The 19,242-nt window shown below is 32.6% G+C and overlaps 3 protein-coding genes across 9 annotated transcripts in view; 1 reads left to right on the top strand and 2 right to left on the bottom strand.

Annotated features, from left to right (window-relative positions):
* Positions 1-609: 609 nt before the first annotated feature.
* On the bottom strand, positions 610-2,412 carry LOC122631222 (mediator of RNA polymerase II transcription subunit 29). 4 transcript variants are annotated; one of them, XM_043816635.1, is made up of 2 exons: positions 2,264-2,412; positions 610-1,768 (listed from the first exon to the last, which is right to left on the bottom strand). In XM_043816635.1, the coding sequence occupies exon 2, from the start codon at positions 1,760-1,762 to the stop codon at positions 1,181-1,183; it is 582 nt and encodes a 193-aa protein (XP_043672570.1). In that variant the 5' UTR covers positions 1,763-1,768; positions 2,264-2,412; the 3' UTR covers positions 610-1,180. The 4 variants fall into 4 exon arrangements, with proteins under 4 accessions (XP_043672570.1, XP_043672566.1, XP_043672568.1 ...); XM_043816631.1 differs by having other exon boundaries at positions 2,032-2,356; XM_043816633.1 differs by having other exon boundaries at positions 2,041-2,354.
* A 368-nt stretch (positions 2,413-2,780) lies between these two features.
* The window catches only part of LOC122631219 (AF4/FMR2 family member lilli-like), a 20,029-nt gene continuing 3,567 nt past the window's right edge, over positions 2,781-19,242 (top strand). The window contains exons 1-7 of one of the 3 annotated variants that reach the window (XM_043816624.1): positions 2,781-3,084; positions 3,772-4,253; positions 4,360-4,822; positions 4,960-5,117; positions 5,284-5,451; positions 5,545-6,102; positions 8,660-12,983. In XM_043816624.1, the coding sequence (XP_043672559.1) occupies positions 3,800-4,253; positions 4,360-4,822; positions 4,960-5,117; positions 5,284-5,451; positions 5,545-6,102; positions 8,660-8,784 (1,926 nt within the window). In that variant the 5' untranslated portion in view covers positions 2,781-3,084; positions 3,772-3,799 and the 3' untranslated portion in view covers positions 8,785-12,983. Of the gene's footprint in view, positions 3,085-3,771; positions 4,254-4,359; positions 4,823-4,959; positions 5,118-5,283; positions 5,452-5,544; positions 6,103-8,640; positions 12,984-19,242 lie in introns of those variants that run through there. The other 2 variants (XM_043816627.1, XM_043816626.1) reach the window with 2 other exon arrangements.
* LOC122631220 (protein naked cuticle-like) overlaps positions 17,078-19,242 on the bottom strand; it is an 18,786-nt gene continuing 16,621 nt past the window's right edge. For both annotated transcript variants that reach the window (XM_043816628.1, XM_043816629.1), the window contains one exon: positions 17,078-19,119. In XM_043816628.1, the coding sequence (XP_043672563.1) occupies positions 18,630-19,119 (490 nt within the window). In that variant the 3' untranslated portion in view covers positions 17,078-18,629. The remainder of the gene's footprint in view (positions 19,120-19,242) is intronic.

Here is a 19,242-nt window from a genome sequence, read left to right as displayed (position 1 = left end):
ATCTCGCAGATTCTACGTCTATCGATCGCGATATTCGATCTCAATTCCGTCCCGCGGAGCGTTACACGGAACGCCGAGAGGGCGTCCCCGGCTGCCATATTTAGAAGTAGACGTTACCATATTAGGGCAAGTTTGCCAAATATGGTGAACAGAGGTGGTCCTTCCTTTTCGAATGATTGCACGGCGCGCCGCGGCAAAACACCAATCCAACTGACAGTAGCGCTTCCTGCACGCCTTTCCGTCCCCCCTCTGGCCTCCCTTGCTCTTTGAATACGTGCTAGCCTACGATTGATACCACGAGCGACGGATAACAGCCGCTCTTTTACGAGAACGCTGCTTTTCTCTACCGTCGATTCCGTATCTCCTCTTCCATCGATTTTCTTCCTACGTTTTACCTTCGACCGATCCAGATACTATTAAAGGTCCCTCCACAGGCAAAACTTTGACTTTTCTTCTACGAGTAGTATATATTGAATCTTTCTGTTCTAATCAAAACGATTATATTTGTATTTTTCGTACGGAACGCAATTTTATTAGAGCGATACCCGATATTGGATTATCTTAACGTTTTACGATTATCTTAAATAGAAAGAAGTAGAAAACCTTAAGTATGTTGCAAGTACGATATATTATTATTGTTCAGTCTTCCAAATATTTACAAAGAATCTCTACCTTTCATATTACTCTACTATTCCTAATATCTTTAAATATCTTTTTTACAAAAAACAAAAGTATACTTTCTTCTGCCAGATTTCCTTTTTACGCCGAATTCCAATTCTGTTTTTTACATAATACGTAAAATATGGTATATACTGTACTTTAGGATCGCTAATGTTTTTCCAACTACTCTCTATAGAATACAATTACGAAATTTCTTCTTATTAATATACATACATACACACATACATACATATACGAATATATTTACATCGGTGCACGTGACGCCTGCATTGACATTTCCTATTAACAACTTTTACGGAACGTGTCGTAGAATAATCGTATCGTTCCATTTATTACGACTTATTCTTTCCTTAATTAGGACAAAACATAAATTGAATATAACCGATTAAAAAATTTTAACGAGTATTGACTGATATTGACACTGTTGCTATTTTTAACGTTTCTTTATGACTCAACGACAGAATGTATTAGAAATAAATCCCTCGTACGTATCAAGAGTTCATTCCCCTGGTGCAATCGTATGTGCAGCAGAAACCAAAGTATCGTGTATCTCTTTGGCGTACGCCACTTGCGAGCGCACCGTCATTAAAAATTGCGGATATGTTAAAGCTGGTCCTTCTTGAGCTCCTACTGTATCGGTGCGCGTTGGTATAACGGACATCGGTAGATATCTAACGGAACTAGAGTTTTGTGATAAACATTCTATAGATGTTTTCAAATGTAATTCAATTTGATCGCATATAGAATAAAATTCCTCCATATTTTTATTGAATCGATGATCTGGTTGATCTATGCCTTTCAAAGATCCGACATCTACCAAACTGTTTTGATGCAACGTCTGAGCTGCAGTCTTAAGGGCTATAGCTAAAGAATCCCTCAACGGTCCGACTAAAGATTTTACTTTAGAAATATTATCCAATTTTTCCTGCGCTTGTTGCTGTTGTTGCTGCTGCTGTTGCTGCGCTTGCTGTTGTTGCGCCTGCTGAGCTTGCTGTTGATTCTGAGGTATTTGAGGATTTACCGATTGATTCATCTGATTTACTGCCATTGTTCCAGGTTGTTGAATCGGTGGTATATTCATTTTGACCTGTCGATTCATGAATTTGTTACTCTTCATTCTCAGTTTATTTTACTTATTATATTATTTGTTCACCAACACTTTTTATACAAACGTAAATGACAAATACAAATATCTAAATCTTTAAAAAACGTAAGACGACTAAAAAATTTGCCCATACAAAGGTTACATGCGATACATCAAAACTCTATATACCAGATATAAACATAACCAAGTTTAAACGATTTCATTGAAAAAACAAGTTATTTGAAAGAACAACGATGATTTATTACCATTATTACCTGCAAGAATATTCACCTTTTAGAAAACTTTTTTAATAACACATAGAATCGTAGAAATAACTCAATTTTATTTGGAAATAATGTAATAAAGCCAACGTAATTCTGGCATTTCAAGATGCGATATTAATTACGAAACTTTAATTATGAAACCTATTAATTATTCACTTTGTGCGTATAAACTAGTCAAGAGTTTTATGCTTTAAATAATATAACCGTTTCTTACTTATGATCATAACGTCTTTGCGAATCCATGGATCAACACATCGTTAACTCAATCGAATCAGATCGAATGCAATCGATTGTAATCGATTGTCGAGAAAAACCAATCAAATGCACTTACGACTAGACTTTTCAAGATGAACCAATCAACGAGTATCTATAATTAGACTACAAACGCTTGATACGAGGCAAACCTCGATTGAAATTAAAATTAAATTTACTTTTGACCAATATTTATCAATTATACATTCACGTTGATAATACATCTTAATGACTCGTCCATTAAGAAAATATTAATTGATATCATGTTGTTTCTTTTTTAATTTCACTAGACAAAAATAATATCCCAAATACGATAAGAATCACTTAAAAACTTTTCAAGAAATTCTTATTATTTTTGATAATAAGGAACGATCAGCTTAAAGGCGAAGTTAGAGGAATTTATAAGTTTCCAACTAGTATCCATTTTCTACCAATGAGTATACGTGTACGGTGCAAACGTCGCATTACATATGGCGTCAGGAAACCGACGCCATCTAACGACTGGCATTCCTGTTTTTTTCGTGCGGGTAAAACCACGGCTTTCTGGAGCGCGGAACCCCTTTCACGGTTTTGTTTGTAACATCCAGTGTTTTAAGTGCATTTCGTTGTGATCCTTGCGATGCCGTGCGTACGGTGAATGAGATGATATACGCGGGAGAGCGTTCACGCGCGAGAGAAATGTGTGGGAAGATGAGTTAACCGTGTGTTAAAGCGCGCAGCGGTCAACCTTCCGACAAGTTTAGTACGGGAATCTATCCATATTCAGGACTTGATTGCACCGAGGTAAATACGCGTATGAGTGCAAAACAAGATACATACATACAGTTTCTCGACTTTCTCGCCCATTCGTTGGAACTTGGAAACATCGTTCGTGTTTATGTTTACCCCTCTAATTACCCCCCTCCCCCCTTTCCATTTTCCGCCCGCCACCCTGCTCCTCTTGCCTTTTCTCTCTCTCTCTCTCTCTCTCTCTCTCTCTCTCTCTCTCTCTCTCTCTCTCTCTCCTTCTCTATCAATCGCTTTCTTTCACTCTATCTCACTTATTCCTTGATTTTTTTTCTTCTTTATCTTCATATGAAAATTCTTTTATTATTATTATTATTATTATTATTATTATTATTATTATTATTATTATTATTTTTGTCTACTCTGATTCTTATTTTTTGATATTACCAGAGTGCATTGTTTTCTTTATCATATAGTGTATTATGTGATTAAAAACATATATTTAATTGATAGTAGAAAAATCAATCCGTCTTTTATATTGTGAATAATCTTTGTGATTTAAATATAATAGTAAATCATTATAGTCGACGATCAGTATATGACCTTCTTCAAAGTTTTCAAGATATTAATAGATCAGAATGATATTTTTGGCACGAATATGTATTTTCTTTCTTTGTTTCTTTGATATTTACAATAACAAATCCTGTCATAATATAATGAACATATTTTTGATTTTTCCTAAAGCTTTAGTAGAAGTGTCAAGTAGTGGAGAATGAGTGCATCTGCTGTAAAGTCATCGATATCTGGAGTAGGGACATCCCCGACTTCGACTACTCACTCCATGCTTCCAATGAATGCTATGGCTCAAAAAGTAGTTCCTGGGACTGAATCAGGATCTATGAAACCTTTAACAGGAACAGGTTTAAGCTATGTTACGTTGCAACCGCCAAGTCAGCCTCTCAGTTTGGTACAGGATCACAGACCATCGGTTTACCAAACACCACCTTATATAAGTAACAATTCTGAAAAGGAGTCAGAATCGGATAAGCTTATACCAAACGGCGTAGAAACTATAAAGGTGGAAACAGAGCAAAATGTACCTGCTCCTGTAAAGCCTAGTGAACCAAATAGAAATAACAACTTGAGTCCTGAAAATCCGACCCAAGACGAACAACGAGAAACTCCAGTAGAACCAGAAACGATCCCTCATGCCTTAGAATTTTCAGGTTGACGATAATATTATATCGTTTTTGTTTGTTCGCTTATTACAGAATATCCTTTATTTATTTTTGATCAAATATAATCTTTAATCAGATCTTAATATTTTTCTAGCGATATGTCCTCAAGGACAAAACAAAGTTGAAGAAAAGAAAACTACTGTAAATAATGGCTCTAAAGAAGCTGAAGGTGTGCCAGTTAATGCTTCTCTACAAACAAAGTTATCGACGCATAAAACTGAAGATGCTCAAGTAAAACCAGAAGTTCAAAAAAACAAACCAACGAATCAGAGTGCAAAATTGAGTGGAGATAGTCCACCCGTACAACCATCAAATAATTCTTCAAAACCCGAAACGAAAGTTACAGCTTCGCCAAAAGCTAATAAACGAAAATCTAGAGAATTGAAAGATTTGAAAGGAATATCCGCGACTCCAGACGGGGCAAGTAAACCTAAGAGAAATCGCGTCCAAACGCAACCTTATCAAAGTCCTTTGCCAGAAATTGCGTTGCTTGTCAAAAGTTTAAACAAGTCTCCTGCGACGAAAGCTGCGGATGACAAGCTAATAGTATTCTACAAGTAAGTAATTTTAATTGATATGGAAGGGTGACGATATAATGCGAACTTCATACACAAATATTTATACAAATCTTTTTATATATATCGAAATACCAATTCTTTAACTCATGAAACATGTTGACAAATGTTTCTTTTAGAAATGAATTCCTGGCTGTGAGAAACGCAGAAGGGAGTTTTTACGTTTGTCAAGCGATGCAAAATATTTATAAATCGAGCAGGCGTATTCGCATACGTTGGTTATCGCAAGATAAAAATAATGGTGAAATTTATTCTCCAGATTTTTACGACTTTATAGGTAATTTAGATTGATTCTTTCGTTAATTTATATTAAAAATATATCAAGCTAGATGTTTCGCTCATTCGTATCATTTTATTAAAATTAATAGATTGTACGTGCATCTGACTATACGTATAACAACAGAGAGTAGAATAGAGGAAAGATGTTCTTTCTTATTTTTCAGATTTCGATTGTATATTAACGAACCTAAATTTGAATAAAATCGATAAAAATAAATTTCAATTAACGAAGATAGAGTTATTACGTACAGAAAATATATTAAAACGAGCGATCGATGTGGAGGCCGGAGTGTCTGAAAAGCCTAGAGTAACGGAAGAACATCCAGATGGACGTAAGTATTTAATATCGATTCTGATAAAATTTCAATCGTCATTGCAGCCAAATATTTTATTTGCCTTTTAAACGAATATGTGCTCTCTTCCAGTCGATTTGTCTCTTTACAAAGATGAGTCACAATTGAAGAGAAGAAGAGGTCACGGCCCGTACAAGCAGAAACAAGGCCAACGAAAAAAATCGAAACGTTCGGCAAGTTCCTCCGAAGACGAAGGATCCGAGGACGAGTCGAAGGATGAAAAGAAGTCGTCGAAAACGGGACGTTCTAAAAAGGGATCGGTAAACAAAGCGTTAGCGATCGCAAAATCGGTTGCAAAAGGATCGAGCAGAGCGGAAAGGGCATTAAATAGAAGCACAAAATCTGGGAACAGTACGGGTAGCGAGTCCGCCGGTGGCACTGCTGCAGCCACTGCTACTGCTACTGCTACTGCAGCAGCAGTACCCGTAAATAGCGCCGCTACGCCGACGACTCCCATTGATTCAGCTAAAAATAATGGTGCAGACCCTAAAAAGATCGATGCGAAGAAAACCACGAAGCAGCAGCAGCAGCAACAACAACAGCAACAACAGCAGCAGCAACAACAGCAGCAGCAGCAACAACAACAGAGCAACAACAACACGAGTGGTGTACCAAGGACGAAGCTTCGTGGTAAGTGAGTTCATTAAAATCCGTTAGTTAAGTTTCTGACGTTTCTGTAGCTACGAATAAAATATTATATACGGGATGTTTAAAAATTTCTATTAAAAACTTGTAGGATTTGCAACCGAGAACTGAGTAGGTAAAGTTTTCAATAGGAATCCACGTACGGAAACGTACCGTGCTATAAAAGTGAAACAAAGTCAAATAAAGTCTTTAAATTTCTCGCTTCTACTGGCTCAAAAAACGTTGCTGACGTGTGAATTTTTATTTCAATAAAACAAATGTTTCCAGTTTTTCTCAATGGAAAGGATGTTTTATATGTTGTTTTGTCATGTGAGCTCATAAAACGAGTGCTTATCGTATCGGAACATAATTCACAAATACGATGCAACGAAATTGATGATCGCCATATCGAACAGCTCTTGTAATAGATCATGCCTAACAAATGTCTTTAACTACAAAACAAGAATAACATCTGTTTCATAAAATGGCATTGCTTAAAACATCCTTTCCGTATGGAAAACATTTTCTTATTGGAATTGGAATTTACATCGGCAATGAGTGCTCTTCGATCTTACGTAAGTGAAAGATTTGATTTTATTTAACTCGTAGAACGGTACGTTTCCAGACATTTTTATTAAAAACTTTATCTTTTCAATTCTCTCTACAAGTTCTAGGAGTTTGTAATAGAAATTTCGAAATAACCTGTATACATATATATATGTATATGTATATGTATACGTATATGTATATGTATATGTATATATTATACGCATATACAGAGTAATCTGTATACTGGAATCATTCGATATCTCTGTTAATATTAAATTTAACGAAAAAGTCTGATACTATTTGTTATATTATCACGAAGGGGGCCAAAATAATGTATTATTTTAAATATTTTTATTGTGTTTCTGGTTATAAAAATTGCAAGGTATTCTTTAGTTCTTAGGCAGAATCACAACGAATTCCATATGCTCTTTATATAACGAAAAGTGTAATTCTTAAACTATGAAATATCCAAGAACCCTTTTGGATCTTTGTGTTTCGTATCTAAATTTAAATGTGTGTATGTATGTGTGAGCGTGCGTTTGTCCTTTGTGTATGCCTGATCTACCGTCCAAACGATTGCATAGATTGACTTGAAATTTATATTAAAGAATAAATTTACTTGGAACGAAAATCTATAAATAATTTCGGTTTAACTTAAACTTTAATAGCTTTAAAATAGCGAGCATTTCAAAAATTAAATTAATCCGTACAAAATTTCATATGCAATGGAATTAAAATAAAAATTATCTAGGAATAATCTCTTAATTATTTTAACTATAATATTTTAATCATTATTAGTGTTAGCTTATGCGTGTCAACGTCTATTCAGACCGACACAAAAATACTGATTTAAATGTAACTCGACTTTTTTTTTCTTTCTTTCTTTCTTTCTTCTTTTAAATATAACAAAAAGTATAGACAGAAAAATTGAAAAAACAATGGACTATATTAAGTACCGTAACTATGAGATCATTTTTATCCGATTTATATAGATTTCATTATTCAGGTTCATTAATCATGGTATAAAATTTAATTGACCACCTTATCGATGCGATGAATAAAATAAAGAAAAGATTATTGTGAATATAAAGGAATCCACTCATTGCGGTTTTTAAATAATGTTTGTACATACATAAATACTTACGCCATTAGATTCAAGTTAATTATTTCTTATTGTTGTTACTGCACGACTAACAAGCGTGAGACGAATTTAGCCTCCATCGCGGACCTTTCTTCCTGGATTCGCGTAAAGATTTGGGCCCTCGGGAGAATAGATTCTGGATCACGAATGATTCGAATTCGGGTCTTTTGTATTTCGAGCGACTGTTTTGGATCACTAAACCATCCAGTCTGACAAATGTCTATATACAACATTAGGAATGGAGGTACTTGACCCCACGCTTGGCTATCATGTGGCAACACATTTTCAACCTGAAATATTCATGTTCCTTCTTCTCAAATAATTTTGAAATTTTCAAGGACACCGGCGCTTAAGACCATCTGCCAACTTTTCCTCGTCGTCAATCGCGTCGCGTTTGCACGTAGATGATCAAAATTTATGGAGAGCTTTGTGTTTCCTTTTTTATGTATTTTCTTTTTTCGTCTTACCAAAACTGCATGACACAATTAAAATAAGTCGAATGTAGATAACTTTGAATTTATAGTATTTAACGTAGCTTTTCTGTTCCTTTTTTTTTTTTCTTCTTCTTTTTTCTTTTCCTTTTTAATCCTACTTTGAATAATACGACGTACGTCTCAGACTTTTTTGTTAAAATTAATATTTATAGAGATATCGAAGTGGTTCTAGTAATGTGAACTATTCTGTATATATATATACATATATATGTGTATATGTATGTGTATGTATATATATATATATATATAGCCGCTAAGAAGATATTTTTGTTATATATATATATATATATATATAAAAAATATATATACATTATATCTCGTGAAAAACGCGCTAAGGAATGTTCGGTATGTTCAAAAAAGGATGATGATAAATCTGTAGGGTCAGCTCAAAACACACAGCAAGGCAGTAGTACTGCGGGACGTCCCAAACGCGTAGCTGCTTCAGCGAGTATTCTGTCAAACGAAGAAGCAGCACCACGGAAAAAACCACGTGGGCGAGCGTAAGATTAACATGTTATTGTTTTTCTTATGCCATATTTACAGCAGAGTCTGTATCGTAGGCAATATGTACGTGTGGTACACTCTTTAAAATTGCAATCAATTTACAATGTAATATATATGATCTCAAGATTCACGATGAATGTACCAAATGCTGCGTTATATTATAGTCTAACGATACGGGATCAATGACTTATATTACGATGCGGCAATTCGCATTTCGAAAACTAACTCCGAGACTTAGAGAATGATATTGTGATATCATGCAAAATTTGTACATATCGTCTACGTCTCAGACTCCTCGGAAGAGAAGAAAGTCACGGATAGTATGGAAAAAATGGTACCTTGGTTGAGTAATAACTATCTACAGGGTGTCACATGCTAATGCACTCTTGCAATAGTCTATTTTTGATGTTGTGACTGAACCATACGTGATTCATTTGAGTTTATTGTACACTTTCCATTGGATATGATAGCTATGTACAAATATATATGTCTGGGATTTGTATGCATTCTGTAAAACAGATATTAAGGCAGGAAAGGAAGAAGGAAGAAAAAAAGAAAAAAAAAAAAAGAAAATATATAGGGTAAAAAAAAATTAATTGCGTGAGCGATCCGTGAATTATCGATCTCCTATCTGTAGATCGATGAGATCTAGAAGTACAATATCTGTACATTTACGCTGAATCTTTGCTGTTTAAAAAATAGCATACAGAATGGTCCAGCGCCTATATAAAGACAGGCAGAGAAAAGAAGTGCCCTGAATTGTAATCCCTTGCCTCATTGTTGAATCCACAGATTCATGAGAGAGTCTTATATGTAAAAGGTAGCACATTGATCATAGTTTTTATAGTTTATTTTCAAAACTACATTTATCCAAATGAATTTGCACTGCGATCGATATAACATAGTAAAAAATTGAGATCGCTAACACACAGTGGTGCCACATATGATTTAGCCACATTAACGTATTTACACTTTAGAGCGAAGAAGATGAAGAAGAAAAAAGTAATAATAAAAAAAAGTAATGCACTTATTTCCTCTTAATAAGTCTTAATTAAAAATGTATAAATTTGATTTATGCATATACATTATTTTTATCAAAGATCGTGGATAACTTGTTGCAACGTGAACGCGTATATCGCAACTATTTACTAAAGCATTCCGTTCCTTGGCTGTGCTCGTTAAGAAATTATTCGTTCTTGATCGTTCTTGATCGTTCTTGACCTCTTGACCGTACTTTCATATAAAACGTCTTCCTATTTGTTTTTTCTCTCTTTTCTCTTTTTTCTTTTTGTTTTTTCTCCCCCTCTTTCTTTCCTTCTCTCTCTCTCTCTCTCTCTCTCTCTCTCTTTCTTTCCTCTACGACCTCCAAAATAAAATATTCTTATCACTTTTGGTCACTCGTTTATATCTAAGAATTGATATAATCTTAAATTACCTCGAATCTTTCATAACAATCACTGCCATTGCCACGAACGGTGCTCGTGTTTAAAAGAATCGCGTAAGACGCGTTCACGTTGCAGTGTATATTTACTATATGATAGATAATTATTATTTACTCTTCACCAAATCTGAATTCTTATACTTTTAACGTAGTTGATAGTTTACAACATGTCGAGATGTATTTGTATTAGTGGAAAGACGTATTTTACGTCGACACATTGAAATGGGGACTTATAAAGACATCGATTTAAATGAATTGTGTAATTAACAGAGAGTTATTGAGAAACAAAACAAAGCAAAAAAAAAAAAAGAAAAAACAAACAAACAAAAAATATATTCATTTTTCTACATTACGGTATTATGGTTGGAGACTCGCGATGGATTACAAAAAATAGTTACTGGACCACTTATTATATGAAATTGAGTCGATTAATACGACTTTTGTTTTGAAATTACGAATGAATTAGCGCAATCGAATTAATGTTGAGTTGCGAGAGAAAGAAAAAAAAAGAACAGCGTTTTTGAGTGTTTTCGAAAAGTTCGAAGGATCGTAATGTGTTCTTTAACAGCCTCGTGGGATATTTTAAGCGATTAAATCTTCAAATTTTTTATGAAGCGTGCAAGGCAAAATAATCTGTTTATAATTCGAAGAGGTCGAATAGCTTTATGTGTAAAATGGAAACATAAAAAAGAAAAGAAAAAAATAGAAACAAAACGAGACGATCATTTTTATCTGAGAAATTCGAAAAATCGATGTATACCGACAGTCGATAAAAACGCGCTAGTCAATTTTATAACCGTCGGTAAGAGAAGATTCATCTTGTATCTTGTATCTATACGTACAGAGATTGTACGTATTAAATTTTTATATTTATTATCAAAGGCATACGGACGAATAGCCGATTTTATTAGAAGCATAGTTTTCAATTCGTAAATCGTAGTTATGATCAAGCATTGTAAAAAAAGCAATATCTATAAAAATGAATTGAAAACCATGCTTAGCAGCAACCCATTGATTTATGTCGGCTTCATAGTGCAATATTTTCGATAACTTAATTTCGCATATTCGAAACAGATATCGCTATATTTCGATTGATTATCAATATTTCTGATATATAATTATATTCTTTTCTTTCATACAATAGAATAAGATTGATGGGATATCGAACCTTCTCCTATCGACGTGAAATCAATTGATATGCTGTTATTGATTATCGGTGTACACACTTTTTGTTTTTCAAATAAATTCTAAAAAATCTTATTTGTTCACGTATTTGTATATATACAGGGTGTTCCTAAAATCGGTGATACAAGCAGACGTCTGATAATTTACAATTACATTACAGTTTAATCTACTGTATGTATGTATGTGCAAAGAATAGATTTTCTATAATAATTCGAATATTTCGTTTGTTAACAAATTGTGGAAATTTTGAAAGAGATACTGCTATTAGGTAATCGATAGAAATATATATAGGCTTGTACTTTGTATGTGCCAGAATCGTAAGCGTGGTTTCATCGTTATCGGATTGATCAATTCTCTTAGATATAATTTGGATTTCAAAAAAAATTAATTTCTTTTTATTTTTCTTATTTTTTTATATATATATTTTTTTATGTGAAAATAAAGCATCGTATGAAAAATTTTTATTCCAAAACTTTCGATTTATTTCTTTATATGTTAAATCCATCCGATTCCTGGTTGTACCACACAGAATTATGGAACACCCTATTTATACAAACATATGTACATATATACATTGAAAAATTTATGTTATATATCTTGACCGTTGAACGCACAAAAAAGGAAAAAGAAAACCAAAAAAAAAAAGAAAAAGAGAGTGAATTGTTAGGACGGAGAGAGAAAAGTACAAGATACTTTTTCGTTCTTCAGTCCTGTTTTAATCGCATTGTACATAAGAAATTAGATAATCAAAATTAATAATGAAAAAAAAAAAGAAAAAAAAAGAAAAAAATGATACAGCAAAACGAATGACTTGTATTATTGTTCTCGAAAAAAAATCCAATATATATATATATATATATATATATATATATATATATATATATATAGGTCCTTCAATCGAAGAAACCTTCCTCTTGTTGTCTTGTCTTTCTGTTTGTTTCAACGGTCAAAAAAATAAACAATCGAAAAAAATAAAAAGAAAAGGAAAACTTATTCCCGGAACAGAAAAAAAAAAGAAATTAATAAAAACGTGACGCGAGACAATTTTTATGTGCCGGTACCGTATTCATCTTGCTTGCGAACGAACGAATTGGTTTTTTTGTAACATTTCTGCGACTTCTCATTGTTGTTTCAACAGAACGAAAAAGAAAAAAGAAAAAGGAAAGAAACAAAAAGAGCCCAGGCATATCGACCTCTCTACCGGAAATAGAATACGATATAATTATCATATTAAATGGTTAAGATGAATTTTAATTCTTTTTTCTTCTTTTTTTTTCTTTTTTTTTCTTTTTTTTCTTTTTTTTCTTGAGCTGGGAGACAAGTAAGATATCAATTCTGTCATTGGTCCATCGCATACACTATATTTGAAGAAGAAAGGATTAATAACATACATACATACATACATACATACGTACGTACATACATACATACACACCCATGCACCCACCCACGCACGAATACACACACACGTGCCGACATAAACGTTTACGCAAGGAGACGAAAGAAAAAAAAAAAGGAAATATACAAAACATACTGTATAAATATAGTAAAGAATTCTAATACGACTACCGAACGATTTCTTTGTTTTTGTGGTCATTCAAATACTTTTCGTTCTTTCTTTTTTTCTCTTTTCGTGATTTTCTTTTTTGTGGGTGTTACATATATATATATATACATATATATATATATATATATATATATATATATACACATATACATATATTGTTCTTCGAAACAAGTACGGTTCTATCTATTTTTCTCTCACTCTTTCTCTTTTTCTCTCTCCCTTCTTTGTCCATCAACTTGGTTGTACCTGACTTTATCTATTCAACAGATCTTGAGTAAGGTGCAAATACAATTTAAATATTATTCTTCCTCGTCCCATCTTCGTCGTCGTCGTCGTCGTCGTCTTCGTCGTTGTCCTCGTCGTCGTCGTCGTCGTCGTCGTCGTCGTCGTCGTTATCATCATTTTCATCATCGTCGTCATCGTCGTCGTCATTTTCATCGTCGTCGTCATCTTCATCGTCGTCATCGTCGTCGTCGTTGTCGTCGTCGTCGTCGTCGTCGTTGTCGTCGTTGTTGTCGTCATCGTCGTCGTCATCGTCGTCGTCGTCGTCATCGTCGTCGTCGTTGCTATCGTCGCCATCGTGGTCGTTTTTGTCGTCAACATTTCTTGTTAATGTCGTCGTCGTACCCATCTATGGAAGATTCAAGTCCCAACGTATACGATATAACAATTTTTCTAAAGTCCCTAACTTTTTATCTTCTTCCTTTTGGCTTGTTTTAATGATAAATAAATAAAGGGACGTTATTTCATTAACTAACAAGTCTCTTTCCAGAACTTTTTTACAAACACATTAAAGGGGAAAAAGATTTTTGACATATTCGGGAATAAAATTATCCTTATTATTCTATCTATTATTATATAATTATTATAATTATGATTATTATTATCATTATATATATATATATATATATTGTTTTATTATTAGTATTAATGTTAGTATTTTATTACGTAGTATTAATATTATTATACTTATTACTATTACTATATATTATTATTGTTCTTGTTGTTGTTGTCTTTTCGGTAACGATGAGTCATAAACTTTTTTTTTAAAAGGAGAACGCGTCCATTAAACCGAATGATTAATGAGTTTATATGTATATATGTACGTAAGCCTACGCACAAATTGTATACCCGAGACGCCCGCGAGTTTGATGACGTAATGATTTCAAAAGTGAGATCGCAAAAAGATCATCGTGATGATTGTCGCGATTAGTTCTATCGACTATTCAGTCGATGTCGCACGTTTTTTATACACACCGATGACATCTTGTCCTCCGATTGATTATTATTATTATTATTATTATATTATATTATATTATATTATATTATCTATTATATTATTATTATTATTATTATTATTATTATTATTATTATTATTATTATTATTTAATGTGTAAACCATCTTTCATTAAGTTTATTTTTATTTCTTATTTTATAATACATTAAAAAGCTTTCGTCGTCATCGGTTGGTGAAACGCCACCGAGAAAATCGTGCAATGTCAGCGCGTTTCCACTTTTATGCTTTCTTAAATTCGTAAGATTAATTAAAATCGATTCACGTATATGTTGTACGTGTTGTATTGTGCAATCGATGAAAACTTTTGGTGCGAGTTTTGCCGAGAAAAGGAGAAATAAAAAAGAAAATAAAAAGAAACTTACATACATACCCACTACATACATAATACATACCTTGTTATTCGTCGTGATCATTGTTTACCTTGTAATGTGTAAAAAAAAAAGAAACGAACGTAATTTCTTTTTTTTTTTTCTTCTTTTACGAACCACGAAGAACGAAAAGAGATTATACGATGGTATAAAGATTTTCTTGTAATGAAATGTGCGTCGACGGAAAAAGAACATCTCTTACGCAATTAATATATATTTCTGGTTCAATTTATATTTAATCCTTTATCTATTCAATGAAAAAGCAAATCTAAATATTTTAGAGAGTCGATCGTTTGTATATCGTTTGTTAAACCCACGTAAATTCTGCGATATCTGATATCTCTGTTTCATAATTATAGCGCTGTTATTCCGAAATTGTTATCAGACGTTTCGAACTATATCGAATATCGATTTACACAATGATACACTGGATGTAACTAAGTGTATTTAAATTTTTTTTTTCCTTTTTTGTTATTTTTACTTTTTTCTAAGGACCTATAGGCGAAGATAAAAGGGAATAACAAAAAGAAAAAAAAAATGAAATGTTACATGTACCGAGAGCGTTAAAAACGAATTTTTCGAAAATGGAGGAGTAACGAAATGATGTATTAAATGTATAAGTGCTCTTACCGAAATGTTTAACTAAAAACAAAAAAAAAACAAAAAGGGAGAAGCAAGAGAGAGAGAGAGAGAGAGACAGACAGACGGTACGCGATCGAACAGACTAAACACGATCGTAATTTTTAACAGAGATAAACAAATTATTGACTCGGTAAAGTATGTTAAACAATAAAAAGTTGTACCTGACGCGTTTTATCCGATGTTCGGGACTCGTCGCTACATACATACGTGTTGAAAGAGAAATAATAAGAATATCCTATCGAAGAATTTGTTATTGTCAACTTTATCGAGAAAATATCACGCCAGGTTCCAAATGTGTTATCGCCTAAATGATAATAGACGATAATATTTTCAATTGTAAAATCACAGAAATGATTCCCCATTCTCCCTCTTGGCTTAAATAATTTAAATGGGTTTTTTCAATGGTTCATACATACATATATTCCTTGTACTCGCTAATCATTATATCTTATGAAGTTTTTAATAGCTTTGAAAATGTTGGATTTAAGAATGAGGGTTTGTCACGACGATGCGACGAGTGTATCCACGCATGTCCAATAAATAAATATATATATATATATATATATATATATATATATATAAACAAAAGAGAAGAGAAAACGAGGAAGACAACCAACGATGTAATATAAAAATGTTTTAATAAATATCGATAGAAAAAACGCTACGCAAAATATATACAAGTGGTTACAAAGGTCAATATAAAATTACACGCCTGGGAAAACGATAAAAGTCGTCCAGGACTAATGTACAGTAAATATCTGTCGTCGCATTTAATTCGAATATTAGTAACATTAATTACTATTATTGAATATAATCGTAATATTCCTCATTAAGATTTGATATAAAAAATATTGTCATGTTTTTCCATTGTTCAGGTGATACGAATATATCATGCATCCTTTCGAATGATATAAATTATGCGCAATTTAATACTATATAATAATACTAGCACGAATGTAATGTGTTAAAAATAGATCGAAAATTAATAATTGGCGGAAAAAATTCGTTTTAACAAAAAAAGAAAAGAAAATGAAATAAAAAAACAAAAAAAAAATGAAAAAAAAAATGAAAAAAATAAAAAGAGATAAAATGATAAAAAGAAGGCAAATACAAAAAAAAACGAGCGCTGTGTATTTTTTATACAAAATCATTTGAAAAAAAGGGTTCGAACATTTTTAAAAATGGCACATGAAACGAATGAAAATCATTGTGTGGTAGTTGTTAAATAAAGCAGATTACAAGGCACTATTAAAAAATTAATTATCACCATGTTTTCATACGATAAAACCTTTTCTCCTAATTTATATATATATACATATACATATACATATATATATATATATATATATATATATATATATATGTATGTATATATGAAAAAAAATCTACATTCTCTTTATCTTTTTCATTTTCCTTGTTTCGATAGACCCGCTACTAGGAATGATAACCTGCACGAATATCATTTTTATAATCTGGGTACATCATTTTGTTTATGTTCTTCAATATCATACCATTTCGATAATCACTAACGATCCAATATTTTTTTTATGATTTCATAAGTTAATAATATTTTGAACAATTTTTTGGTTTTAAAGAGGCATTTGCATTGACAATTATTATTATTATAATTTTTGTTTCTTTCATTTTTTTCTTTTTTTTTTTTTTTTTTTAAGACGATCACTGTACATAAAAATTTCTTTTGCTAGAGAAAAAAGAATAAAATTATTTTTTCCCCTTCTCGTTTAAAAATTTTCCTGCAAATACCTCTTGTGTTCTTCCAGTTCTTTTTTTTATTTTCTAAGCTCATAGAATATATCGGGTCATTCGATTGAAAATATATAATTTTGCTTCATAATTTATACGTAATCCATTGTGGAACGTGATCTACCTAAAACTCTTACGTATTTCGAAATAAAGTTCTTATTTATATAAAGTGTCGCTTTTACAGCGCGATACTTCTCTACGAAATATTGTCAAGAATTTTAAAGCATTCTATATGTATGTATATATATCGTACTTCATAATTTTTTAGATAATATATATATATATATATTTTTTTAATAAAACGTAGCGCCTGAGATCTTTTATTTAATCTTAATACGCGCAGGAAAAAAACCTGTTTTTTTTTTCATTTTCTTTTCTTCTTTTTTTTCTTTTTTTTTTTCTTTTTTAACATAAGATTACATGCACGTATTTACAACATCAGTTACTTGATTGATTATACGAAGCGTATTCGTTCGATCGATCGTTCATTATTACGCGTACGAATTTTAAAACGCAGTAAAATTCGCGTCTTTTTTCTAATTGTTTAGTGCACAAAAATATTAAAAAAAAAGAAAAAGAAAGAAAAAGAAAAACCGAAAGAAGAAACTTGGCGCAATTACTTTATTTTTTTGGACTTTGCGTATTGCATTAGTCAATGGATTACGTTCGTTAATAAAAATCTAACATCATAATTCATTTTTAACGTTCTAAAATAGGCTCTTGTTATGAATTATTAATCGTAGGCCAATAAAAAAATACGGAACGACGATTCGTTTTAAGCTAAAAAAAAGAAGCACCATTAATAGAGTGGGTCCTAGGCGTGCTTGAGATTTTTCAGCTACTCGTTATTTAATTTAATTTAATTTAATTTAATTTAATTTAATTTAATTTAATTTTAATTTAACTTAATTTAACTTAATTTAATTTAATTTAATTTAATTTAATTTACTTCATTTGCGCTTCGAGATTCGAGAATAATGCATTATAATCGCGAGTGAATCGTATCACTTTTTTCAGAGTCAATTTCGTCAATGATATTTACGATCATATCGATCAAAAAATATCTTCTCCCTTTACACGATCCCATTCTAACAAACATTTTTTCCTGTTAAACAACTGCAACATCGATGTAAGAATACCCTGGAAAAAAAGGATGAATGTCAAAAAGAAAGATGAAAATATCTTTTCTCTCAAAGGTTCGTCAAGAATTCCAATAATTCATTATTCACTACGATCCTAAAGAATTTCAATCTTCAGTCCGATCCTATAGCAGCAGTCAGTCTTTCAGAGAAACGACGTGCATGTACAATTCGTAAAAAAAAAAAAAGAAAAAAAACTATCTCGCAAAAAATAGGAATAGATGGAAGAAAGAAGAAGAGCGACCCAGAAAATCGATTCTTTTGTCCGACATTTCGTTTGCGAACAAAAATCGTCGGTGCGCGCATCTCAGCATTCTCCTTCCGTGTCATCCTGAAAAGAAAGAAAGGCAAAGTTGTGCGTAACATGCATCATCGACAGCAACGACGACAACGATAACGACACTGATAACGACAAGGGTGATGTCTCCTCGAAAAAAGACGATCAAACGAGAGCCTCAGCGTGATAGTGATGATAATGATGATGAATATGCTCGTGAACGTGTCTCCTTCCGGTAGTAGCAGCGGCAGCGTTTTGAGAAAATTCGCGTTCGAGCCAGCGAACGACTTGCGCCATTGCCCTAGCTTGATCCTGTTCTCTTGTAGCGTGTTTCAATTGATGTTTCTTGCTAGCTTTACCGCATTGAGATTGTGATTGAATGTATTGGCTTGGATCCACTGTTGTTGTCGTTTGCCTCTGAACATTGTGATTATTTATCATCGGACTTTGATTTATAATTTGACCCTGTTGATTGTTATTTGGTATAAGATTGACGATGTTGCGATTTCCTAACAAATGTTGAGTTTCGTTGTTTATCGTGGGACCGATGATGTTGCGAACAGCTGACAACTGCTGCTGTTGCTGTTGTTGTTGCCCTTGCTGCTGAATAATAATATGTTGTTGCTGTTGTGGTTGTTGTTGTTGTTGTTGTTGTGGTTGTTGTCCCAAGGATTTTGACAATTGCGTCGTTGTAGTCGTCGTAGTCGTTGTTGGTGCAGCAACTGTCGTTGTTCCTCCCGTCGTTATTATCACCGTTGCGTTACGTTGTTGCTGCTGT

Source organism: Vespula pensylvanica, chromosome 8, assembly GCF_014466175.1.
Source record: "Vespula pensylvanica isolate Volc-1 chromosome 8, ASM1446617v1, whole genome shotgun sequence".
NCBI classification, from domain to species: Eukaryota; Metazoa; Arthropoda; class Insecta; order Hymenoptera; family Vespidae; genus Vespula; species Vespula pensylvanica.
The sequence above is the reverse complement of the archived record's forward strand: the minus strand, read 5'-3'. Positions and strand labels throughout refer to the sequence as shown.